At 46.5% G+C, this 26,811-nt stretch overlaps 1 protein-coding gene across 4 annotated transcripts in view; it reads right to left on the bottom strand.

Annotated features, from left to right (window-relative positions):
• The window catches only part of DOCK1 (dedicator of cytokinesis 1), a 522,558-nt gene that overhangs the window by 430,257 nt on the left and 65,490 nt on the right, over positions 1-26,811 (bottom strand). For 3 of the 4 annotated variants that reach the window (XM_012531578.3, XM_033420739.2, XM_049696746.1), the window contains exons 6-13: positions 24,799-24,947; positions 20,215-20,350; positions 18,871-19,028; positions 17,409-17,490; positions 16,850-16,985; positions 13,047-13,119; positions 9,667-9,809; positions 2,933-3,058 (exon numbers count right to left, since the gene is read on the bottom strand). In XM_012531578.3, the coding sequence (XP_012387032.1) occupies positions 2,933-3,058; positions 9,667-9,809; positions 13,047-13,119; positions 16,850-16,985; positions 17,409-17,490; positions 18,871-19,028; positions 20,215-20,350; positions 24,799-24,947 (1,003 nt within the window). The remainder of the gene's footprint in view (positions 1-2,932; positions 3,059-9,666; positions 9,810-13,046; positions 13,120-16,849; positions 16,986-17,408; positions 17,491-18,870; positions 19,029-20,214; positions 20,351-24,798; positions 24,948-26,811) is intronic. The other variant, XM_033420738.2, reaches the window with a different exon arrangement.

The following is a 26,811-nucleotide window of genomic DNA, read 5'->3' as shown; positions in this document are numbered from 1 at the left end:
GGAGGCTGGAAGCAGATACACGTGGCCCATCTAAGCCTCCAGCCGCCTTCCCAGCTCCGGCGACGACTCTGCTTCCCCACCAGGATCCTTCAGAAGGACCTAGGGATTCCCAGCGGGTCATGAGAAGGTAGGAGAACCAGCAACAGTGACACGGCCGGCTCTCCCACCGCGCAAAGGAGATGCACGTCTCCATAAACACGCATATACAAGAAGGCACAGGTTCTGCGAGGCTGAAGGCGGGGGTCTGAGAGAGCCCCCCCAAAGGGTAAGGTGCGGTGCTCACAGCCTCTCAGCGGTCACTCAGCCACCGAGGATGTGGGGGACTCACTCAAGCCGTGCTCGCTCGCTACGGGAAGCCCAACCCCAGACTTAGGAGATGGAACAAGCCAGCTGCACAGTCTTCCCATGCATCGATCACGAGATTACCTTAGAGGTTTAGACTTACTTTTTAAGTCTATCAATTGTAAGGGAGGCACAGGCAGTGTGAACCAGAAGTTTCCCAGGTTTCCCTTTGCACACGAGGGCCTCCTCAGGTCACCCAAGATAAATGCATGATGTCAATGACGCTATCCTCATCTACAAATTTGCACCTCGAATCCAAATGCAAACAGTATGTCCACTCGGAAGTCCAAGTTAATTAGCTGCATATAGAACAGCCTTGACTCATACAAGCAATAGGTGTTCCATCGTTTCTTAACTTGCTGAGTGTCATGCTTACCTCCTCTACAGGTGAGACTGGCAAACACTCAATCTAGCTGATGTTAGATGTCTTTCCTATCGTTTTAACAGACAGAGCAGACAATGACCCACAACAGCCCTGAAAGGCAGAGGGAGCAGAAAGAACATGTCCCTAAAATGCCCTAAAGTCAACGAAGCAATAACGCTGAGGCACACTGAGTGCCCAGCTCTCCCTGTGAACCTACAGCGAAGCCCGGTACCAGGAGGCTGCAGGGAAGCACCGACCACGGGGTGCTTTGGCCCCGTTTCCACTGCTCGTTACCCGTGTGTCTTCAGGCTGTGGCTTAATCTTGATGGGAATTAGTTCAACACCAATTTGTAGGCTTCCAAGATCCTTATATGGAATCAAGCTAGATTATTAATGGGAGCAGTGTTTGCAAACCAAAAAGTATCCCACGGTTATCAAGGATAAAGATTCATGCTTCCCAAGATCTCGTTGAGAATCAAATCAGATGATTAATATGAATGTCATTTGGAAACTGAAGGCATATGTAAATATCAGAGGTTAACCTTAACATGGGCTCTCATTATCAGTTTAATAAGCGTAAAACCCATGGTTGGGTTGGGGCGATCCTAGTGTGATACCTAAAACACACTGAGCGGGTACCGGGTGTAAACATTCACAGGCTTCATGCGTGGAACCTGTGCATCCGCCCTGCGGCAGCCTTTGTGTTGGGCTGTCACTTTCTGCTCCCCCTTCCTTCTTTTGATCAGATGTCTATCCAGACATGTGTAGTGTGTCCCTGTCTCCCTCATACAGCCCTCGCAGCTGGGAGGAGCTGACCCCTTCCAGAGGTCCCTGTGGCCGATGTGCATATGTAACCACCATTGCTGTCCAGGGTCCCCAGGGGACCTGAGCAGTCCAGGCCAGATGACGCTCGGCCTGCTTGTTTGGAAACGCTGGGTGGAAAGCATGTCGTCTTCTTCAGGACACTGGGATTTGGGAAGAAGAAGGGCGCCAGCAGGACCTGTCCCCAGAGGATAAAGTCAACATGCAAAGGAGACAGCTCAGCAGAGGGGGCTGCAGAGAACCGGAGCCAGTGGTCCAGGCTGACCTGGCAGCAGGCTCTGTCCCTTTTCCTCATTCACAGGACCGACAAGTATCCTCAGGGTGTGGCCATTTGAGCTGGCCTTGTGTTTTCTGTTACTTACACCCTAAAACATCCTAACTCCAACCAGATCTATAGGCAGGAATTACTATTATTCTTGTTCTTCAGAGGAGGAAACCACAGCTAAGAGAGATCGGCTAACTTGCCCAGGGCCAGGGAGGGGCAGAAATGATATTCATACCAGAGGGTGGGATGCCTGCACTCTCGCTTCTGGGCCAACGGATGGGGTTCAAGGCTGTGGACCACTGTGGTGAAGAGACATTTAACCCATAACCTACCAAAGAGGGTTATTTTCAAAGCTTGGAACATAAGAGGGTATATTTACCCAAATTGTGCTCCCTTCATTTTGAACACATTCTGGATAATTCAAATGCTCTTATAGGATCATAAGACGGGCCCAGGACCATCATCGTGAACGTACGTTATTATCGTAAAGGAGTCGCCTTAGTCCTACCCAACCATCATAATCAATCCGTTCCTCAGAGCCTAAAAGTGAATTCTGCACAGCTCTCCAAACGGTCCCCTGTCTGATCACCCTCTATCACATTATTAAGTATCACCCGACCAAACGCATTCAGTCCCTCAGCCAGGGTGAGTGAGATGTCAAACGTCCATTCTTCCTTCCAGACACTGTGGGCAGAAGACAAATTGCAGGCGTCCTGATTAAGGGCAACAGCAGAGCACGGAACAGCAGTGCGTTTGATTATGATCATGATGGCGTTTTGCCCAGCTGGGGACAGAAACCCTCTCAAGGTCTCAGGGCTGGGTCTCTGGCCAATGCTGTTTCATTTGCTTATCCCTGTTACTGTATCACCAGGAGTCGCTCCACACCAGCCCTCCAGGGTTATTATAACCAAGAGAAACCTCCTCCCCTCGGCCTGACCCCGGGTGCTCGGCTGTCACGCTGGCCGCAGCTCCTGCCTGCAGGAATGACCCAGCGCCACGCGGGGCTTTACACCCTCGACCCTCTGCTTCCCTGAGCTCCTACCTAAATGTTGCTCTTTGCAGCCAGCTACATAAACCCTCCCAATGCCGGCCGCATGCACCCCACGCTCAGAGGGGCTAAAGGATTCATCCATTCTTACCAGGCATGATTATCTCCGGAAACCCCGTTTTCCGAGCCACTGCTGTGGTCCTGTCCACCAAATGAGGAAATTCTTTTCTTATCTGATGGATATCTCCAGGAAGTAATTTCAATGTTACCCACAAACCTAGAAAAGCAATGGATGCATGAGTCGCATTTTATCATGTACATCTTTATATCTTGTACATTTTTAGAAGTTTTCATGAAATCAATATCAATGAATGAGCAGCTTTTAATTCACAACGCAATGCCTTAAGAGGAAGTGTGGGTGGATGAGAAAGACAGGAGCGGGACCAGGGAAAAGGTGCCTGGCACAGATGCCTGCATCTGATTAGCTGGAGGAGCCTAAGGACATAACAGCAGTTACGTGCTACCTCTGCCTGGGACTGATGACTCTTTTGAGTTGATATACATTGAAGACAAATCAGAAGGTAGCATTCTTCGGGAAGGGGATTGAGAAGGCTATCATTTTCCATTCTCCCAAGAAGAATGACAGCGGGAGAGGATTCAGGAGGTAAATTCGCAGCTTCACAAACCCACGAAAGTATCCAGTTGCTCAGCGCTACCCGTGCTCCCAGGAAGGGGAGCCGTAGAACACAGGGCTGGGGACCACCAGCGGGCCAGCCACACGACTGGGACAGCGGCAGTGAGGGCAGCCCCGTCCCTCTGTTTCACAATGTCACAGCAAAGTAGCAACTAATGCTCTGGCCACCACTCAGCTCCTTTCTCCAAGGGGGAAAATGAAGGCTTTCAAACCCTCTAAAAGAGATGCAAGGATGCCCGAGAGAGAGCACGGTGTACCTGGGAGGCGTGTGTGCCCTGCCCTCTGTCCCCCGCTCCACAAAAGCTGACGCATTTTGTATAAAATGCTCCAGGAGCAGCAACCAAACAGTAAGAGGGTAGAAAGCCAACACTTAACAAAGTCAAAGGCAGGACACAAAGCAGTTGCTTGGCTCCGTCAGTGTTTGCAAGGACGTGCTCTCCTAGGGAGGGAGGGGCGTCACTATCAGCCCGCAGGTCGGGGTCTCCATCCTTGAGATTTTGGGGGCCTGGCCTACTTGCTCTCCTCTCACTCAGCTCTGCGGAACCCCACCTGCCCATCAGAACATAACAGTACCTGTCCTCACTTACATGACTATTGTGTGTGTGCCCACGTGTGTATGTGTCTGTCTGTCCAGCTGTCCCTCCTCTAGATGCACGCTTCCGGGGACCACTCCCCACTGTTTAGCTCAGCACCCTGCACTCAGTAGAAGAAAATGGGAAAACTACAGACCTCGTTCACAAACACCTTTCATTCTAACTGGACCTGGAGGACAGCTGATGTGGACACACAAAGAACACACCTGAGGCTGCTTCTGCTGCGAGCGGCTCTGCTGAATTAAACCTCACGCCTCACTCACTCCCCCTCCCCCCTCCAGCCCCCTCGTCTCCCAGCAGCTGGCCTGTCCTCTGCAAAGATTTACACAACTTGTCGTTGAGAAAGTCCACGGTCACTGATGACATTTTCTTCTTTACCAGCTGGTGAAAGCCCTCTCCTGTTGCCAACTAGACTGTCCCTCTGATTTATTCAAAAGTACCTAACGTGCACCCACTGTGTGCCAGACACACACAGGGCGCTGCAGACACAGGGCAAAGACTCACTACACAACTGCCAGGGGCTCAATTCTATTCCATGAGCCAAACACCAAGGGTGTCTCTGTGAAACACGTGCCTACAAAGAGCTTTCTAAAGCACACGTGGAGACTGCGCTCCTGGGCGTCACAGAGGCTCCCCTGAGGAAGGAACATTGTGCTGAGATCTGAGGGGTGATGAGATGCTAAATAAGGGGGTTCCAGGCTGCAGCCCCAAGATGCAGACGGAAGAGGCGTGGGATGCGGCTGGGAAAGCAGCACAGACCTGACCCCAGGGCCTGTCGGCCGTGGCAGGAGCTACGGTCCCCACCAAAGGGCCCGGGGGAGGAGTCCGACCAGAGTCTGACCTGACAGGGCTCAGGTGGCCGCATGGGACTGGGTAGCTGGGAATTTAGAGCGAGGCGAGGACCCCAGTGAAGAGACCACTGCAGGAGCCCAGGCGGACACTGGCAGGACCTCAGCACCGGGGGCAGGGGTGCTGTGAGCAGCATCGGGGTCATATCAGAAGTGGAGGAAGGAGGGATGGAGGGGGAGTGGCTCTCAGAGATGGCGACAGTCCCGGGCATGACCAATAGCAGGTGCTGGCACACCCTGCATCCCAGTGGAGACGTCCTGAAGGGTCAGAGCACAGAGGGAGGAGAGCAAGAAGACGCCCGTCCTGTGCCCAGGAGAGCTGCTGACATTGAGAGTCCACACGGGGAAAGAGAAGTAGGCGAGAGACAGGGGTAGGCAGAGGGCAGAGAAAAAAGAAAACCAGGTGCGGGTGGCATCAATGTGGCCGACGGCACAAAATGCAGCCTGAGGAAAGGGAAGTGTCTGCAGCACGGGGCAAACAGGGTGGGCCTCAGCAGGAGCCCTCCTGGGGGAGGAGAGGGGCAAACGCTGCTGGGAGAAGGACAGAGAAGTTACAGGAGATGAAGGGCGGACAGCAGGCGAAAGATTCCACTGAGAAATCAACAGTGGAGTCAAGAGCTAGTCAGTACAGAGACAGAGGGAGAATTTTTTGTTTCCTTTTCTTTTCTTTCCTTCTATATTTTTCCCCTTTCTTTCTTTTTAAGATATAAAATTCCTGACCATGAGAGGAAAAGTTGAAGAAGTAGGAGAGAAGCATAACCAATAAAAACAGGTCTCTAAAGAGTCGTCAGGGGGTAGCACCCCAGCGGGGACACGTGTATCGTTGCTCAGGATGTGCACTGCACAAGGCAACTAGCAAAGAAAGGCAAGTGGGAGCTAAATCCAGCCTGCACTCTGCTCACCAAGCTGTGTATCCTGGCAGCGATACGTCTCCCCACTCACCCAGAGGACAGACCATCTCTTTCTAACTCACACAAAAGCACCATAAGCGGGACTTCCCTGGTGGTGCAGTGGTTAAGAACCCTCCTGCCAATGCAGGGGACATGGGTTCGATCCCTGATCCGGGAAGATCCCACATGCCGCGGAGCAACTAAGCCCGTGCACCACAACTACCGAGCCTGCACTGCAAAGCCTGAGAGTCACAACTACTGAAGCCCGTGCACCTAGAGCCCATGCTCCGCAACAGGAGAAGCCACAGCAATGAGGAGCCCACAACGAAGAACAGCCCCCGCTCGCCACAACTAGAGAAAGCCTGCGCGCAGCAACAGAGACCCAACACAGCCATAAATAGATAAATAAATAAATTTACATTAAAAAGAAGCACCACAAGCTGGCACAGCTCCAGGCCTGTAGGATGAGTGAACAGACGGACCCTTGGAGTGCCGGGCACCTAACCCCTGGCTCTGTCCTCCAGTGGAGCAGACCAGGGAAAAGGGACGCTCACAGAAGTGCAAGGGGAATTATCACTGCACGTGACACTTGACATGAACCTGTTCCCTGCTGGGGACACCAGGACGCAGCTAAATCTTAGGAGTCTGAGTCCCGAAACCTCCCAAAGGAAGGAATATCTCCAGAATAAATCTAACTCGAAGACACTTTTCAAGGACTTGCAGGACGTGCTGAGATAATTATTTAAGAGCGTAAAAGTAAAGATGTCTTTCCAACACCTTTGCTTTCTCACAAGTACCAGCTTGCTCAACTAGCTGATGAACCAGTAACTTGGTGACACAACTTGTTATAACACAATTTAAACACAGAGATTAAATTTGCCCAGTTACGTTGGGTTTCCAACACTTTCCTCAGAGGAGGAAATGAGGCCAATTTTCAAGGGAAAAGTGTATTCAAGTTGACTTTTGCTAAACCAGAGTAACTAAACACAAAAGGGAGTATTAGCATATGCTATATTTCAAACAACAGGAGCAGACGTCTGGGGGTGGAGGAGGACTCACCGTCCACATAAAATGCCCAGCGCCTCTGGGTTCAGAATAATTTGGGCTAAATATAAAAGATGTCCATTGCAACAAGTAAACATGTAGATGTTAACCTAAACTAGGCCAAAGCCTGGAGACCAGTTCAGAAGGGACAGGCCATGTCCCTCCAAGTCCCTTCCACAGCTCTGTGCACTTGACTGTGTGAACTGATGGGTCACCATGGATGGAAACATGGGGCTCCACTGGGCAAAACTCCGCAAACCTAGCAGCTCGCTCCATGCTGCATTCACTGGGCCCCGGGCCTCTCAGCTCTCCCTGTAATGCACTGAAATAGGCCTGAGAGTGAGCCCCGGCGAAAGGTCACTCCATCACTTCCGGTTCAAGGTCAACCTGAGCCAGTGATGTGGCCCAAGGGCATTTTGGTTCAGGAAGGCACCAACGGTCCCTCTGAAAACAATCAATGTTCTTGTCACTTAGCTCTCACTGTGACCTGAAAGCACCCCTCCTCCCCCCAGAGTTCAAGGAATCGGGGTCCCCTGGCAACAGTCCATCTCTGCGACACAGATTTTGGCCACAATACCAGTGAGACTGACAGAGGCGGGCCACGGGTCCTCTCTGTGAGCAAGTTCCTGCTGGCCGGCCACCAGTCTCCACTTTTCCTGCGTGACTCTGTAATAAAAGTGTATCAAAACTCTGATGACTTTGCAAGAGGAGCCGGAGGCCTGGGGCCTGGGGCCACTGCCTCAGAGCGCTCTCATCAAACAGCTTTAATTGGATCTCCCTGCGGTTTTCAGTTAAAGTGCAAATTGGGAGGGCTGGTAATTTATGGGAAGACGGGTCCTGGGTCAGCTGAAAATTCTGTCTAGAGAGGCCACGATTCATTCACATTTTGGGTTGGGGTTTTTGTTTTGTTGTTTTCCAGGGAAGGGGGGTGGTTCATATCAAAAGAAAGGCAAAAAAGTCCCTGCAGAGGGATAGGGGCTGTTAATTCCTCCAGGACATTCTTTAGGTTTGATTCACGCTCTCCCTTAGAACAATGGGAAATGAATCAAGATAATTGTTTCTTAAAAGTCTGGTGACATAAGGTAACTAGACAATGAAGCAGGTCTGTTCACCTCAGCTCTACTGAGTTTATGGTTAAGTCTGCATCTAATCAAGGACTGAGGAATGGATATTCCCACGGGTGCTAAAAGCAGCCTCAGGTCGGAGCAACTCAGAAGGTGACTCCCCCAACTTCCCTTCCAGCTGGAAGCGGGGCCTCAGTAAACACTTGTTTTCCGGCAGCCCTCCTGGCCAGCCGAGTGCCAGCTGTCACCAGCCCGTGGTGACTGATTCATCGCCTCTGCCAACAGAGGGTCAGCCGCTGGGAAACTTGTCAGCGTGGGATTAAAAATGATGACTGCAGGCTGGGGAGCAGGGGAGGAGAAATCCCCTCGATTACAAAACTGAAGGGGAGCCAGTCTGCGAAATGGAGCCACTATCTCAGGGGTACGGGGTGCGAGAGCCCCGGAAAACAAGGTGGCAGTGATTAGTTCACAACACGAGTGAGAGAGAAAAAACCAGCGAGAAGAGCACGTGGGGAGGTGGGTGATGTTGAATGTCTCTGTGTCTCTAAACAGCAAGGTGAAATCACAGGCAGTGGACAGTTATTTTCTTCTCTTGTGAAGTCATTCAAGTGTTCTGAACAGAGGAGGTGGCTGCAGAAGTCTGAGGAAAGCAAACAGAGGAGCTGCTTCCAGTCCTATCAACCCTGGGCTCTTTCCAAACATTTCATCGTATCCTAGTCAGTTTTCTCCTCTCATCCAGGAGCTTGGCTCTCAGCAATGTTTACAAAGATGATCGGCAAGATAGCCCGGAGATGGAAACAACCCAAGTGCCCATCATCGGATGAACGGATAAAGAAGATGTGGCACATATACACAATGGAATATTACTCAGCCATAAAAAGAAACGAAATTGAGCTATTTGTAATGAGGTGGATAGACCTAGAGTCTGTCATACAGAGTGAAGTAAGTCAGAAAGAAAAAGACAAATACCGTATGCTAACACATATATATGGAATTTAAGAAAAAAAATGTCATGAAGAACCTAGGGGTAAGATAGGAATAAAGACGCAGACCTACTGGAGAACAGACTTGAGGATATGGGGAGGGGGAAGGCTGAGCTGTGACACGGCGAGAGAGAGGCATGGATATATATACACTAACAAACGTAAGGTAGGTAGCTAGTGGGAAGCAGCCGCATGGCACAGGGATATCGGCTCGGTGCTTTGTGACCGCCTGGAGGGGTGGGATAGGGAGGGTGGGAGAAAGGGAGACGCAAGAGGGAACAGATATGGGAACATATGTATATGTATAACTGATTCACTTTGTTATAAAGCAGAAACTAACACACCATTGTAAAGCAATTATACTCCAATAAAGATGTTAAAAAAAAAAAAAAAGATGATCGGCAAGAAAACCCTCACAGGCCGTACATCAGGGACAGCGAGTACATCATTACCCAACCCTGCCACCATCATCATCAGCGTCAGCAGCACCACCACCATCAGTATCACTGTTATCATCATCATCATCATCATCGTCATCAACATCATCACCATCATTGTCATTATCATCGTATCAATATCACCATCATTATCATCACCATTATCATCATCATGTCATTATCAGCATCAATCACTGTTGTCATTTTCATCATCATCATCAATCTCATCGTCATCATCGTCATCATCATCATCAAACTAAAATTCAAACCACAGCACGTTCCCAAGTTCATGCAAATGGACTCTTATAGAAACAAAACCATAGAATACATACCCTGGCCCTTGTGGTTGACTTCTTTGGCAGCAATGACTTTGTTTATAACAGTCTGAAGGAAGTCATTCTCCCCCGCCACCCTGGGTGAAAAACGGGATGACATGTTCAGCGGCTTGTGTCGAATGGCGTCGTCCAACGCGAGCCTGGAGGGCACGGGACGACCAAGACCACAGGAGACAAAGGGGCACAGGGACCCAGAGGTCACGGTAACAAGGGAACACAAGAGATCATCATCACCGAGTGCGAGAGAGAGTCATCACAAGTCAATGCACGACAAAGGACAGGATAGGTGACAAGAGAGACAGGGAAGAGCACTGATCAGGAAAATGCTGAACCGCACAAGAGGAGTAAAGCGAACGAGGTCGGCCCCACCCCCGGGAAATAAAGGTGAACCAGGGCACCACTCCATGTCTATCAGACAACTTACTAAAAGGGAACTTATCTGAAAATAACATGGCCGAACAGCATTTAATCCCAAGGAATGTTTAGGACCATTTCTTCTTTTTCATTAATTCTTGACCATATAGCATAGGTCAAGGGGTGGGTGCTTTGAAGGGAAAAGCAAAACCAAGACCAAAAAAAACAAAAGATCCCTCGGACCTAACTGCTTGGGAAGCTTGGGTAGCAACCACTCTGCTCCATCAGACTGTGTACTCAACGTAGCCTAAAATAATTAAATGTGAAAAGAGTGGCATAATCCTCAGAGAACACAACTACCACGCCTGAAGAGTAAAACTGTGACACAATTATGAATGTAAATCATCAATGTTTTGGGGACTCATGGATCAGGAGCTTTTAATAGAAGCTGCACTAGGACTGAGAAAACAGAAACAAACGGGCGACATGGGCAAAGGGAAATACTGTGTAGCACAGCAAAGCACAATATGCAACAAGTGAGAAAATGTACATCAGGTACATAATGTCTACAATTATTCCTGGAAACTAGGACAAGCGCTATTCATCACTTGAGCCCACGTTACTCAAGAAAGCTGAGTCCTGTTTTCATTTACTTCACCAAGTTAAGAAAGACAGAGAGGGGGCTTCCCTGGTGGCGCAGTGGTTGAGAGTCCGCCTGCCGATGCAGGGCACGCGGGTTCGTGCCCCGGTCCGGGAAGATCCCACATGCCGCGGAGCGGCTGGGCCCGTGAGCCATGGCCGCTGAGCCTGCGCGTCCGGAGCCTGTGCTCCGCAACGGGAGAGGCCACAGCGGGGAGAGGCCCGCGTACCGCAAAAAAAAAAAAAAACAGAGAGAGAGAAATGTACTCTATGCTTCCTTCCCTAAAATGTATCCTGTGGTATAACAAATCAGTTTTAATGGAGCAAAAAATGGGTTTCATTAGCATGGCATTTCCCAAAGAACTACTTCCATTGCTTATTTTGCTATTAAAATCATGCTTCTCTTTTGTTTCTAACACTGACCATATGAATCTGTATATCAGTCTTCCTTTAATGGAGCAGGAAGTCACAAATTACAGTAAGAAGTGAACATGTAATTAAAGTGGACATTTCACTACAAGAGAGAAAAAGGTGGCAGCAAGATGCCACCTCAAATAGGTCATAACAAGTCCCGGTGAAATTGAGATTAGTGAGTCTAAAACTAACCCCCCTCACTTTTCAAACCGTAACCCAAGTTTTCTTCTTCCCTTGACTTTTCCCAGAAGACACTAGTAGGCAACAGGTAATTTCAATGCACTGGTGCATTTGGGCATCAAGAAACTCTGAGGTCTAATGAATAAAACGGCATTCAAAACATCACTGGGCTGCATTGTTTTTCTCATGGGCAACTTAATAGTATCGTTTTATAATGGTGTGTTTTAGTTATTACCTCAATATCTGCCCATGTTCCAAGATTATGTTCTCCTTGTTTACTAAAGAAACTTCCAGATTCTGCAGAATGGAGTTCCCTTTGTAACTCTCTTCACCAGGTATGATTCCAAAGTATCACGTTCCAACAGAACGTTCTATGATGACGGGAATGGTCTCTACCTGCACTGACCAATCTGGTAGCCACTGGCCACCTGTGGTACTGAAGACTTTAAATGGAACTAGTGTGATGGACGCACTAAATATTTAATTTTAGTTAATTTTCATGAACTGAAATGGCCACATGTGGCTAGTGGTTACAGTGTTGGACAGAAGAATAAATCTAAAGCAATGAAGCCACAAAAAACCTTCGCCTCCAGTTGTGTGGTGAGATACGTAAAAGCGAACCTCAATTTCAAGCACATTAATGCAATGTTTTCTGTTATTCTAAATGCCTACTGAGCCATGCTTCAAGATGCTGTCTGACCAGATCACCTGCCTGTAAAGGAAAACACTCTGTTCCACCTTGAACAAGTGGTTCTCAAGCCCGGGGCTGAAGGCGCGGTCCGTCGTGCAAAGACAGGGGTGCAAAGGGAGACCACCTCCTGCTCCCCCATCCCCCCAGGACAGGACTCCCCGCACCACCCGCCAACCTCCAAGCCCCCTCAACCAACATCTGAAAACAACCAGAACTGGCTAAAATAAAATTTCTTTCAAGCCTGGAATCACTTAAGTAGAAAGAGAAATGAGGAGAAAAGACAGAATGCAGGGCACTATGACAGGTCATTCTAACTCAATTTATCCTTTACTCTGTCTTCTAAGATTTCACACCGCCAGGAGGAAGCCCCCTCTTGTAGTTAACCTAAACCCCTCTAATTCCTCCTCCTTTCTCTCTGTCTAAGGTGGAGAAGTGCCCTTGAAGGGACTACAGACCATTATCCAGGCGCCCTCTGGCTTTAATCTCCAGGGAAATAACACCAATTCTTTCAACCTTTTCCACGGGAACTACCTTCAAATCGGAGAATCAATTTAATGAATCTCCTCCAAGTGCTTTCCCAGCACACCTCTCTATAGACTTCAGGCCAGAACTAGACAAACCCTAAAAATGGCAAAGCACAGACAACGTCCACTCGAGGCAGCCCCAGAGACAGAAAAATCACAAGTTACAAAAGAATTCGTTCTTCTTGTGTGCGGTTTTTTTATTTTGAAGACAGCAACTTCCCATGAGGAATTTGAAACTACTGTACTTTGAAACTGTGAATAGCTACTAGAATAAATCAATTATGTGAAGAAACATGCATGCTCAGATTGGAATTGTAATTCTGAGCGTCCCACAGGATAAGGCACGTCAGGGATCACACGTAAAATCTTCTACTCGCAAGACCATAAACTGTAACCCAGGTTTCTTGCGACTACAAAAATGCCCTTCACTAGAGCAGCGACTAAACAGATGTTTCATTATTATTCAATAATCAATTCCTGTTTGTGCTGAATTTATAAACTGAATTATAAAGATAATTATTACAAACATACATTTTCCATATTCTATCTGGTTAAGTACTTTGCCCCATACTTACGGCTGAAAGGGAATGAAATGCTGTTTGTCTTCATCATCTACTTTTCCATTTATTATATCTGTTACATCCATCACTGGGGACAAGAAAAGAACAGAGGCGGTTTTGCTTAAATGCTATCATCATGGAAGACAAACAAACAAAAGAACATCGGAATGTCCTCTGACCAACAACAAGCATAAACTGGTGGAATTTTCTTATATTCAAGTTTAAAGTATTTCCACGTTTGAAAGACCAATCAAGTTATCAGAAAACACCAGCCCAAATGGGGTTGGGGCTTAAACAGCAGAGTTCCACTTAATAAATTCCTTTGTCTATTACCCAACTGGCACCGACTGAGTTGCATTTTCCAATAGAACCTTGTGTGTTGATGAAATCAAGGAGCGTCTGAAATGTGGCCGGTGGAATGGAGGAACTGAATTTTTACTCTGATTTCATTCTTATGCCAAAATAGCCGCACGTGGCAGGGCGACCACACTGGACAGCACCGTTCTGGAGCCTCACATCAGCCACTGCACGGCCCCAACAAGGAAACAGTACATCAAGTGGCTACGGTTTACCCACCCCGTGCTGGCATCCGTGGACACCATTGCAAGACACACTGGACAGCTAATCCCCTCACTCACCTACTGTATGGCTGAGGAAACTAGGCTCAAAGACCTGAATGAATTTGCCCCAAATCTGGCAGCTGGAACATCACCGATGCCCAGCTCAGACCACCACAGCGAGAAACCCCGAGAAGAGCCCTAGGGGCACCGGACACGTGCTCTGTCTCTGCTCGGCTACAACTGACTGCAGGTAAGTGAGCAACACGCCTCACTTAATTCCTTCTGCACGGTGCCCTCTTCAACAACATACAATCATATATTAAAAACGGGGACCATTTCTACCACCTCCCTCCACCCTAAAAAGGGGGAAGGGATTTGCAGGACCAGAACAGAAGCATCCCTCCTGTTGTTAAGATGCTCATATGGCCAAGACTACATCTTTACCACCAGTTCTGAACCAACAAATAGAGCTCATTTTTCAGCCCAAGTCCAATCAGCCTTCGGTATTTGCAGCAGCAGCTCAGACAACTGGCTCTATATGGGTCAGAACAAGTGAGTCTGAACCCAGGAGACTACCTCCTGCAGCCCAGGCCACAGTGAGCAGCTCTCCTGTGTCCACAGACCTCTCTCCTCTGGGACTCATCCCACCAGCTGACTATGAGTCTCTCTGATAATCCAGCTCCCTTGTCAAAGCCCCGTCTCTAGCCCTGGACACATCCAGGAGCCCAGCAACTACTGGCAGGAAGGCAGCATGTGAGCAAGAAACACAACCTAGGTCTGAGCACCAGTAAGTTGAAAGCAGCCTTAGCTCTGCTACTTCCTGGGAGTGACAGCCCCTTTGGGCCCCCAGCCCAGTCTCAGAGGGAAAGGCGTTGAAATCGCCCATCACCATGTCTTTCCCTCACTGGTCTTCAGCACACAGGCCCTGGTGAAGAAAGTTCTCGCTGTGATTGGGACTTTGGGCATCAAAGGTCCCCGTTGCCCAGGGAAGAATGAAGGACTTGGGGGCGTCACCCCCAAAGTAAGAGCCCAAGCGTTTCTATGTTCAGGTATGAGGGTCCATCTTAAGAAAGCCAAGAGTCCACTACTGGGCAGATACCCTGAGAAAACCATAATTCAAAAAAGAGACATGTACCCCAATGTTCACTGCAGCACCGTTTACAATAGCCAGGACATGGAAGCAACCACAGTGTCCATCGACAGAGGAATGGATAAAGAAGATGTGGCGCATATACACAATGGAATATTACTCAGCCATAAAAGGGAGTTATTTGCAATGAGCTGGATGGACCTAGAGTCTGTCATACAGAGTGAAGTCAGTCAGAAAGACAAAAACAAATACCGTATGCTAACACATATATATGGAATCTAAAAAAAAAAAAAAAGGTTCCAAAGAACCTAGGGGCAGGTCAGGAATAAAGACACAGACGTAGAAAATGGACTTGAGGACGGTGGGGGGGAGCTGGAGCAAAGTGAGAGAGTGGCATGGACATATATACACTACCAAATGTAAAACAGATAGCTAGTGGGAAGCAGCCGCATAGCACAGGGAGATCAGCTCGGTGCTCTGTGACCACCTAGAGGGGTGGGATAGGGAGGGTGGGAGGGAGATGCAAGAGAGAGGGGATATGGGGATATATGAATATGTATAGCTGATTCACTTTGTTGTACAACAGAAACTAACACAGTGTTGTGAAGCAATTACACTCCAATAAAGATCTATTAAAAAAAAAAAAGAAAGCCAAGAGTCCAGCTGTATGTAGTCACCAAAGGTGTGTGACAGAGGAGGATCTAAATGGCCCAGAAACATGACATCACACGATGCAGGGGGTAGACGGAAGGCGGCGTCAGGATGCTGGTGATGGAGGAGGGACAGCACAGGTAGAAAGCCAAGAAGGCAGGGATGAGAAGCAGGCTCGAGTGACAACTCCCCACAGCCTGCTCACAGCCACTGGGCACCACACATCCAGGTGGCCAAGATACACAGCATCCACTTCTAGGGGTTCGTCCTCTCCCAACAGTCAGAAGAGACACAAAGATCCAAGTTCAAGGATGTGCACCGCACACCTGGGCAAGAATATGTTTTAATAGCTCCCCAGGCTGTGTATGTGATTGTATAAATGCAAATGAGAAATACACTTAGGGCTGAGAATCGTTGCCTTAAAAGATTTACCTTTTGTGCCCAAAGTGTACATGGCCACATCGCACGATGAAATGTCCTCCCTCCGTCTCAGAGCAGACAGGAGTAGGAAGTTGGGAAACACATAAGCAGAAGGCTCAGGTCCTTACGTAGCATCTACAGAAACACACCAGCTCAACAGCTCAGGAAAGCCAGCCCTCTGGGATGAACGTGGACGGTAAGAGATCGCTTGCCCCCTCCCTACCTCACCCCACTGCTCCCTTTTGCTCTGAACCTAAAACTGCTCTAAAAATAAAATCTGTTTAAAATGGGCCAAAACAAAACGAAACGAAACTAAGCCCTGAGTTTCCCGGTAGCCTAGGTAAAGAGTCCTTCCATCTCTGCTCATACAAGAAATCCAGTGATGTATCAGAAAGGAAGAATTTTCTCACATACCTATTGATATAAATCCCAAGAACCACAGAAAGGACAGGAAGAAATAGAGGGCTGCGCAATGAAACTCCACTGCAGCCGCCAAATCGTGGAGAAAATCACTTCCCAAACGGTGAAAACTGAGAGTGACACTGCAAGAGGTCAACTAATCAGGACGTCCTGGGGACACTTTCCTCTCCCCTCCACAGAGATAACTCATCACTCCCTTTACTTGTGCTGTCACCAAAAACAGAACAAAAACAGAGCACACGTCCGCAGGATAAAAGGCCCCTATTTGAAGAGAACTCTGTCCTCTCCGGGCTTTCTGCTCCTTCTACCTTTTCATCCCTTGGACCATTCTGTGTAAATTCATTCCTAAATCTATCAATCGCCAAGTCCAGAAAGCCTGCAACCCTCCAGTGACTGGTTTCCCTCCAGGATGAGCATGTGGGTCAGGGTCTCCTCCAGGAGACAGGATCCACTTTCAAACCAAATATACAATTTGCACCTGAAGCTTGTGGAGCAAAGACCCTGAGCTGAATGTGGACCTGAACGCATGCAGAGAAGAACGAATACATTTTTTTTTTCTCTCCAACAGAAAAGCTTATAAAGCAAGCAGCCCGCTGTCCAATATTCAACGGCAGCTCGTATTCACGGCAAAGGTGATGATCTTGAAACTCTTAAGAAAAAGGAAAGAAGTGGATTACCGGCCACCCCGAAAGGCCGCCGCAAGCCGGAGGTCAGCTTCCTTGTGTTATTGTCTCTCAGTTCCATGCGACCCACTCGAACAATCTGACACACAAAACTGATTTTCTCCCTTTTCAGGTCTTTGCTTCCGAGATCCTAGAAATATTAATTTCCGTAAGTTATTTTGGAGAACCATTATTCAATGCAGGTTCAATTGAAACAGACAGTAGAAAGATGGATTGCGACTCTTTTCTCCAACCAGTTTTTAGCATTTTAATAAGTCATTCACAAGACAAAAAGGAGCTGAATCACAAAAGTCAATTAGCATTAAATGAACTTAAGATCCAAGTTTAAGAGACATACTCAACGTAATGAAGTACACAACTTTGTCATGGGGATTCTAAGGGTAGCTAGAGACCCAGGAGATCCCTGGGCGGTTATGTTATTATAGTAAATTAACAAGTATTAAAGGCATCCCAAGGTCCCATGCTCCAGTGTGGTGAGAAGTCAGACAGCGGTCATTAAAAATAGTCATTAGAATGGTGAGCAATTCAAATGAACATCTGTGGATGCACTTACAGTGAAAACAGCTCGCAAGTTATGTAATCTGTCTATATCTTTAGGCAATCCTGAACTTGACCAGCGAACCAGGTAGTTTTCACTTGAAAAAAAGAAATAAAAGCAAATTAATTTCCCAAATAGAACAGGGTACCAAATGTACATCCACACTGACTTTTAATTAATACCACGCAGGTCCACTACGCAGACAACTAAATGGGTTCAGAAATATCAACCACATCAGATACAGCTGTCTGCCATTAACATATAAGCAATTTCCATACAGGGTAGTATGCAAGGACGGCCTATACAAAATCCTTGAGGTTTTAATTTTGGATGCTCAGGGTTATAATTCCAAAGGAACTATATGCAAATGGCATTTCAAAGCTTTTATTACTTTTTTAACCACTTTTTTAAATTGAAGTATAGTTAATTTACAATGTTGTGTTAGTTTCAGGTGCACAGTACAGTGATTCAGTTATATACATATGTATTCTTCTTCAGATTCTCTTCCATTATAGGTTATTACAAGACACTGAATATAGTTCCCTGTGCTATACAGTAGGTCGCTGTTGTTTATTTTACACAGTTGTGTGTATATGTTAAAAGTTTATTATGAAAAGCGTATCTGTTCATTTGGAACAATTATAGTCTCACATTCACCATTCATTCATTTATAGTATAAAGTAAAACTGCCTGATTATTTCAGAGCCTGACACAAACCAAACATGACCTAAAAATACATACTGAATCCTACAACAAGAAGAAATAAAGTCCTTATCAGAAGTGGCAATGAAATTTGTTCTGTCTTCTGTCATATACTAAGTTTTTAAATTTTCAAAAATACGAGTGAAGATTCTAGACTTTTAAAACACACACACACACACACACACACACACACACACACACAGACACACACAGTTTAAACCATACTTTTTCCCTCTGGACAAAGAGAAAGTTATACTGAGGAACAAAAACAAGAACTGAGAAAGAGAGCACATGAGAAAGGACAGACATGGCAGAGATGGGATTTACAATATTTTATTGAACATTCTTTGAGAGCCTTTACATAGCAGGCACCGTTCTAGACACTGTATTCCACCAACCATCTCAGAGAAATAACAGTAGGTCAAAGGTCCAGAAATGACATTCACAGAGAACCAAAGCTCGAAAAAGCAAGATTAAGACAAGAGCAATACATCGGGTGGGGCTTGGGGGGGGGCGGGGGCAACAAACAAAACATCCTCTAAAGACAACATAGGAAGCATGACTTCAAGCTGCAGTTGCGAGGTCCTTATAACATTACAAGACTCAGCTTTACCGTCAAATATCCACGTACGTGCAGGAAAGCTACCTGGGGGAAGTCTGGCCAGCTGATCACCCCTAGGGCTCCCTGCAAGAGCAAGACTTTATGGGGGGTCCTGAGGCCATCTTCCCAACAGTAACCAAAGAGGAAAGACAGCAGCCAGGGAATGTCACTGACCTGATGAACTTGGACTCCACGGGGTCATACAGAGACATGAGCACTTCCGCATCTTCTCCGATTTTACACACCACGTTTTTGAGGTTAACAAACAAGGCCAGAGAAGGGGTGGCAGCAAACTTGGCTTGTCTGTTAATGTCTATGTTCTGCTTCTGAGACTGTCAGTGGAAATAAAACAATACAACAGAAAGTCGACAAGAGCAACACTCTTGGCTACCCCTTGCTTTGTTCATTCCCTACAGAACAGAAAACCATGTGAAACTAGCTGCAGTAACACAGCAAAGCCGTTCATGCAGCGTCTTCCTTGTCTTCACCTGACACTCTCATCACAGGCACGCACCCAACTGAAAATAACAGTGCCCTGTGCAATGGTCCCAGTCGCATAACAGCTTATACGGAGTATTTGCAGATACAAAACACTTAGGGGCCCAGTCAATGAATCAGAACGGAGACTACATGTGGAGTTGCTTGTCTACTTTTTGGTTCTCCCATTAGATCAAACCCTCCGAGGACATCTCTGTTATTCATCATTATGGCCTCAGTACCTGGCACAGAGTAGGTGCTCAACAGCTGCTGAATGAATGGATGGCTCAATCAGGCAATCGAGTTCTCGGTGTCAACTACATACAAGATACCATTAAAGGCCATGGAAGATGGAAAAGATCAATAAGATACGTGTCCCCGCCCTCATTGAGCTTATTTTGTTTAATTAATTCTTATTGGAGCATAGTTGCTTCACAATGTTGTGTTCGTTTCTACTGTACATATATCCCCACTTTTTTGGACTTCCTTCCCATTTAGGTCACCACAATGCATTGAGTAGAGTTCCCTGTGCTATACAGTACGCTCTCATTAGTTGTCTGTTTTATACGTAGCATCAATAGTATATATGTGTCAATCCCAATCTCCCAGTTCTTCCCACCCCCCGTTCCTCCTCGGTATCCATACATTTGTTCTCTACGTCTGTGTCTCTATTTCTGCTTTGCAAATAAGATCGTTGAGCTTAGATATGTCACTCTCCTCCTCCTATCAGAGGAAACACAGAATCGAGTATTGTTTCCCACGAGCTAAGACCACAAAGCCAATGTCATTAAAACCCTGCCCCCTGAGCTGAAGCACACCCCTCGCAAGAGTTGAAATGCTTTCAGGTCATCAGCAGCATGTTTTGATGCTGGGCTCCATTCCACCCCTCGTCGTATGAAATATACTGTGCAGCTGTGCCTTTTCAGGTCGTTTTCAGTGCACGTAATGGGCATCAGTGGTGATGTTTTACTAATGTAGTAAACTGCTGCTGAGAAAATGTGTTCCATGTGTAAATGGCATATTACAGAGAGGTGAACTTACCTTTTCTTCTTGTAATCTTTCCTCCACTTGTTTAGAAGCTACTTCGTGAGCTCTGAAAAGACTAATCGTGCTAGTTAGTTCTGGATCCAGAATGTTCCCATCTTCATCTCTCACCACCAAGTCCAAATCAAGGATCCTAGAACAACAAGAATTCAGAACTTCACAACCCAAGGGCTCTGAATTCTCTAACAAACTTCAGTCCCAGCACCTGAGCAGAAAACATCACCGAAAGTCGGGGTCACCCACACAGTATTAGGAAACACAATTCTGCAAGGTCACCGCCTTTAACTTAAAATGTATACCTTTGGAATTAAAAAAAAAAAAACTTATTCAGTTTTTACTTCCATTGCCGTAGTGGCTTTGTCTTACAGATCTACAAAGTCCAAATGAAATGTACGTTGCTAATTACCATGTGAACTGTATGGACAATTTTGTTTTGTTTTTGTTTTTGTTTTTGCGGTACACGGGCCTCTCACTGTTGTGGCCTCTCCCATTGCAGAGGACAGGCTCCAGACACGCAGGCTCAGCGGCCGTGGCTCACGGGCCCAGCCGCTCCGCGGCATGTGGGATCTTCCCGGACCGGGGCACGAACCCGCGTCCCCTGCATCGGCAGGCGGACTCTCAACCACTGCGCCACCAGGGAAGCCCTGTATGGACAGTTTAAAGTACACACATGCCATGTATATGCTGTGGCACATGTGTGTATATAAATCTCTGTGTGTATGTGTACGTATGTACAGTCACAGGCCCACCAATATGCCCAAATATATACAGCTGGTGGCTGGGGAGAGGTGGGAGGAAGGAAAAGCTGGAGCAGAGGCACACCCACCACTCCATTTCCTCACCACGGTCTCTGGCAGCTTCTACTGCACTACTTTCCTTCTACCTAGAGTCAGTTCTAATCCCTTAATTAGCCCAACAGAAGATTTTCGATAAAGACGTTCTACTGTTTCAACACGGAACGTACGGAAGTCATCCACAGAGATGTTAAGCCTCTTTCTGGCCAGATGGCTAAATGTAGTAGCCACCTTAAAACACAGGCAGCATCTGACTAATAAACCTGTCCGTCTGTATCTGGAAATGTTTTTTGGCAACATTCTCTCCATTTCCCCAAATCCAACGAAATAGGTGATTTTTACCACAATTTTTATTTAAAGAACAAACAAAGGCAATTATATAAAGAAAGAAACCAAGAGCTGTGCTACGGTGGTGTGTTCTGGTTTTCTTTTAATAAGACGTGAGGATCTTAACCACAGATGCCTTACACTTTGCCTTTCGGATTTTTCTTCCTGCTATTAACAAGTCTATAGAAGCGGGGCGTTTTTATTTTTTTTAACCATACAACAAAGGAAAACATCTTTTGAAATGAAGATAAATTTCAGTTAGAGAATAGCTTTAACAGTTACAAGTTGAAGAGGAAAGTTGACTTGGCAGTAAAACCTCCATTTAGATGAACTAATCTCTGACTCCTCCTAAGGTCACACACCTTAAAGCTATAGGTGAATGAGTCTAATAACGTGTCAAGCAGGTTCAGTTTTGTCAGTTGTGCTGGGCCACTGCACTATTTGTGCAAGGAAATCACAAAAACCTCATTTTGTCCTGTTAATATGTCTACTGAGCAAATTCACGGATGGTGAAACAAGACCAACTGGGCCTGTCGGCAGCCCAGGGTAAACGGGCTTTTAAACGAACAGAGGCTTTTCCCTTTGCATGAAAAGAACCTTAGTGGTTGTAATGATTGTGAGGAATATGCTCTTATTAGCTGTCTTTGTAACAAGATTCACCAATTCGGGAAAGCCCCTCCCTCTTAAATATTACTGCTCGTCCCCTGGGAGGAGCCAGTGCTGGTGTGGGTGGAGCCAATGCTAATGAAGTGGGATCTGTTCTTATGTGGGCAGGGCCAGTGCTGGCATGGGCAGAGTCAATGCTGTTTAGGGTGGGTGGGGGTTCCTGTTCTGGTGTGGGCAGGGCCAGTGCTGGCGTGGGCAGAACTACAAAGCATCTGGCTTTAGGAAGACTCACCAGAAGGTCCTGCAGGCCACACAGAATCAGGCTCCCTGAGAAGCAGAGGCTCTGGCCATGCTCCAGCCTGCTGTGTACATCCTGCCACGTACCTCAGGCCCGCCAGTACAGCTGGTCAGACCCATTTCACAAAGGAGGAAACCTAAGCTCAGAGAAACATCTAAAAGACCCCAGGGCCTGGATTCTGAGCCAGAACCCTCTCACGGCAGAGCCCATGCTCTTTCCGGAATGCCATGTGGAAACTGCCACAGGAAGTGGTCTCTCAGGGATCTCCACACCAACCATTCCATGTGCTGTTCTCAGCAGCTGGTGCTCGGGTGGTTCTGAATCCAGACTGAGCCTCCACTGTGAAGGTACACTGCAGCAGAGCAAGGGACTCTAACACCATTAGAAACTAAATCCGTGGAAGCCCAAAGCACCTCTGGCAGGGGGGGGGCGGGGGGAACGCCCTGAAATTACGTGCAAAATTCTGTGTGTATGTGTTATGTATGTGCATTTTCCTAGAGAGATGGTCCATGACCTTAATCACATTCTCAAATGTCTCCCAGAAACCATTTTAAAATCCGACTGTGAACACAGTGATTTTATTTTTCACTATTTTGTTTTCTGAAGAAGGAACTGGAAAGATATGCACAGAGTATTGGGCTTTAGAGAAGTTATGGAGTAGATCTGAGTTCCTTGGGCAAAAACCTATCTTGTTAAGGACTGCATTTCCTATCAAAGTAGTAAATTACGTTTGGAAATACTTCCCTTTCTTAACTAGATTGTTCCACGACATAATGTACTTTGGCTTCCCACAGCCAAATTAAGCAGGTGGTTTCTGGACATAAGTTCAAAATATGATACTCCAAGAGAAAATAGAAGCAAAGCTCCAAAAGTTTGGGTTTTTAGGCAGGTGGTCTTGAAGAGGGTTTCACTGCAACAATATCTCATATCCTATACCCAGAAATCTCTGGCTTCCTGGGGGAAAAAAACATTAAAAAGCCTTCTCCTGTAGGCTTTTCTAATCCAAACATTACATCTTACTAATAATGCAGCTTTTAAAACCATTTCACACTTGAAAGTCTGAATTACCAGAAAACAAAACCGTTATAATTCTGATCTTACAAAACACTTCTTTAGTTTTTCCAGGGCTCCCTTCAGCTGAATGGAGCTATTTTCTGAGCTTTACATCCTAATGTGTAAAATGAGGAGGCTGGACTAAACCAGTAGTTTCCCAATCTGCTGTCTGTCACAGTCCAAGTCTATTCTGAAAGACTGGGATTTCTAGCCAGCATTGCAGACGCCAGCAATCAGGATCTTAAGGAGTGGTTCCCAGGATGCTATATTTTGAAAGCTTGCCAACTGATTCTGATACAGACCAGCATTTGGGGGTCCTGTGACCAGATACTTTTTAAGGCTTCTTGCAGCTCTGACATTATATGAACAGTCAAATAGTTACCCGGTAGAAAAGGCATGGCCTCATTCTGGTTACAGAACCTGGGAGAGCTGGGATGACTGTGCATCAGAAATGCATGCCCACACCAGGACACGCATCTCTGTGGGAGAGTGAGTGCACCATTGTCAAAGGCATTCAAGCAGAGCTGGGCGGCACCCCGCTGTAAATGGGAACTTTTGCATGAGACATACTCCTGTAAAACAATTACGTGTTGTTCATATCGAAAATGCAAATTTAGCTGGCTGTATACTTTTTCCAACAAAAGGTCTCACATATTTATTATTAAGCCAATAATAATAGTTTCTGCACTAGTGCAGAAATACTGACACAAAAATAAAACACATCCGGCTGTTCAGATACTAGTGATGGCCTCAGAGAGATACGGTAACATGCAAGTGACCTTGACACAGCATAAATATGTGTGCCACCTCACGTGAGGCTCCTTACAGACCCAGCTTGGTTCTTCTCCAATGTCTTCTCTTGGAATTGTACCTGATTTTATTACCAGTTTTCATTCAAATCCGTTGGGGAATAGGACAATTCTCCTTTTGTTCCTTGGCCAGGAATCGCTTGATCCTGAAAGTCTTGTGAGAAGACATGGCAAGGAGCAAATTCAACCACACATAGGATGATGGAGAAGAGACCAGCTGGCTGTATTTTTGTTCGCCAAATCTGGCGTCCCTACACTGGTGCCAAGTTTTAAGGTGCCCTTCGATGTCCCCTCCAACTTTCAGAACGCAGGACTGCACAGAAAGAAACCTGGTGCTTTTGTTACTACACAAAGTACCCCCATGTCTGGAATCAAGGTCAAATACTGTCAGCAGGAAGGAAAAGTTCCCCGTCAGGGGAATCAATGCGCGGTCCCCTCTGAAAGAGTGACAATGACAGGTCATCCCAGGCCCATCTTCTTGAAAAGAATACTTTTCAACAGTGACTCAGAAAACCCCTGATCTTCAGGATCCAAGAGAAAACAGCTCATCCTTTTAAAAATGAAACCCGTGCCATTATTTTGACGTTAGAAATTTTGTTTTATCGTAAGATAGGATTCTATTCTCCTCAAGGTTTACGGGGATGCTATTATATTGGATAATGTAAGCATGAAATCATCTTTCAAATAAACAAACCTGTTTCCATAATCAATCTTGGCAGTGACTTTCTTCTTCAGTTCTTTGAGCTCATCCTGTGGCAGAGTTCCAGAAAGAATCTGCGATCGCCACTCAATAAGGTCGTAGATCATGTGCCGAACGTTTCGAAACATCTCCCTGTTATCTTGCTAGACGAGGGGGGAAAAGCCAGTTGTTAAGTTCTTGATTTAAAAGAGCACTGTGGATTTCTTTTTTTCTCACATAGACATGTCTGTGCTTTATATGATGGTGTTCAATTAATGTCAAATTAAAGATGTTTTTAGCACGGAACTGAACACATTAGATAGAATTTGGTTCCCATCACACACGAAAAGATGAAAAGAATAAAAGACAATGCGCGATCTTGCATATTCCAGCCAACCAGAGTAGACCAGGGCAGGATCTGGACTTGGAGCCTCAAAGCCAGCACGGGAGCTTCTAGAATCTGGCCTATGCATGGGCAACCCTTGTAGCTCCCTGAGGAAGTGCCCAGCCTACAGATCTTGCCTACTGAGACTTCAGAATACCTTCTCCCCCAATAATTCTCAGCACACAGAGAAACTCAACCCCGAGGCCTGTCGGCTGAGCTACAAGAGAATGTGCCTCTGGGCTCTTCTGGTGACTGTGGTGCATTTGGCCATGTGCAGAGAGGCTTCTGCGAAAGGCAAAATCTGAGTCTACAAAAGCTCTCGGTGCGTTTACGCCAAAAGGGAAGCACAAACAAGGTACAAAACTCGTACCGCTTATCACTTTCTACATATTCCAAGGGGGTTGATGGCACAAAGAAAAGCAACAGTTTTGCAACAGCAAGAGTACAATTCATCAAGAGGGACTTCGCTGGTGGCGCAGTGGTTAAGAATCCACCTGCCAAGGCAGGCGACACGGGTTCGAGCCCCGTTCCAGGAAGATCCCACATGCCGCAGGGCAACTAAGCCCGTGCGCCACAATTACTGAGCCTGCGCTCTGGAGCCAATGAGCCACAACTACTGAGCCTGCGCCCGAGAGCCGGCGAGCCACAACTACCGAAGCCCGCGCGCCTGGAGCCCGTGCTCTGCAACAAGAGAAGCCACCGCAACGAGAAGCCCGCGCACCGCAAAGAGTACAATTCATCAAGCAAATGAGGAATCACCCAAAGGAAAAAGAACCCTGTGGTTCTTTCCATGAAAAAAAATCTAGGTGAAACCTAACTTGATAAAATTCTACATGGCATGGTGCCTATAAAAAATTAAAATGTGGTCATTGCTACATTTTAGAATAACTTCTCCTCTACACAGCTGAATCTCTCACCCCCACTATTTCTATATTTGACATCCTTTCTAGGAATTTCCAAGATCCTCACCACTTACCCATCCTAGCATGCCCTAACAGATTATCTTCCATCCCATGAGCTTTTTTCCTTAGTATGATCCTAATCTTAATTTCTTTCTTTTTTTTTTTTTTTTTTTTTTTTTTTGACCACGCCACAAGGCTTGCAGAATCTTAGTTCCCCAACCAGGGATCGGACCTGGGCCCACGGCAGTGAAAGCACTGAGTCCTAACCAACCACTGGACCACCAAGGAATTCCCATAATCTGAATTCCTTAAATGAAAACTAAATAATCAAAATCACTGGTTTATTCTAAAATTAAGTTTGTTTCCATCTTATTAATTCTCATTGTCCAGTTTTATAAAGCATTACCAAATACCTAAAATCCTCAATATTTTCCTAACTTGTCTACAGCCACAGAGCAGAGGGGGAAAAAAATATTTATGAGCAATATGTGTGTGTGTGTGTATATATATATATATATATATATATATATATATATATAAAAATTAAGCACTGTTGTTTAGCTTTGCACTAATCTAGCAATGTAAATCCCTAAGAAGCAAATGTAAATTTTTCAAAAGGAAACCAAGGTGACAGTTAGGAATGCCTGTTCCGGGACTGTATGGCTAAAAGCGTGTCCACTAACATATTTGTCAGCATCGACTCCTGTTTGTTTTGCTGCTGCATTTTTGTTTAAAAATTGC

The sequence above is a fragment of the Orcinus orca genome, chromosome 14, assembly GCF_937001465.1.
Source record: "Orcinus orca chromosome 14, mOrcOrc1.1, whole genome shotgun sequence".
Lineage (NCBI taxonomy): Eukaryota > Metazoa > Chordata > Mammalia > Artiodactyla > Delphinidae > Orcinus > Orcinus orca.
This window is presented reverse-complemented; position numbering and strand designations above follow the sequence as displayed.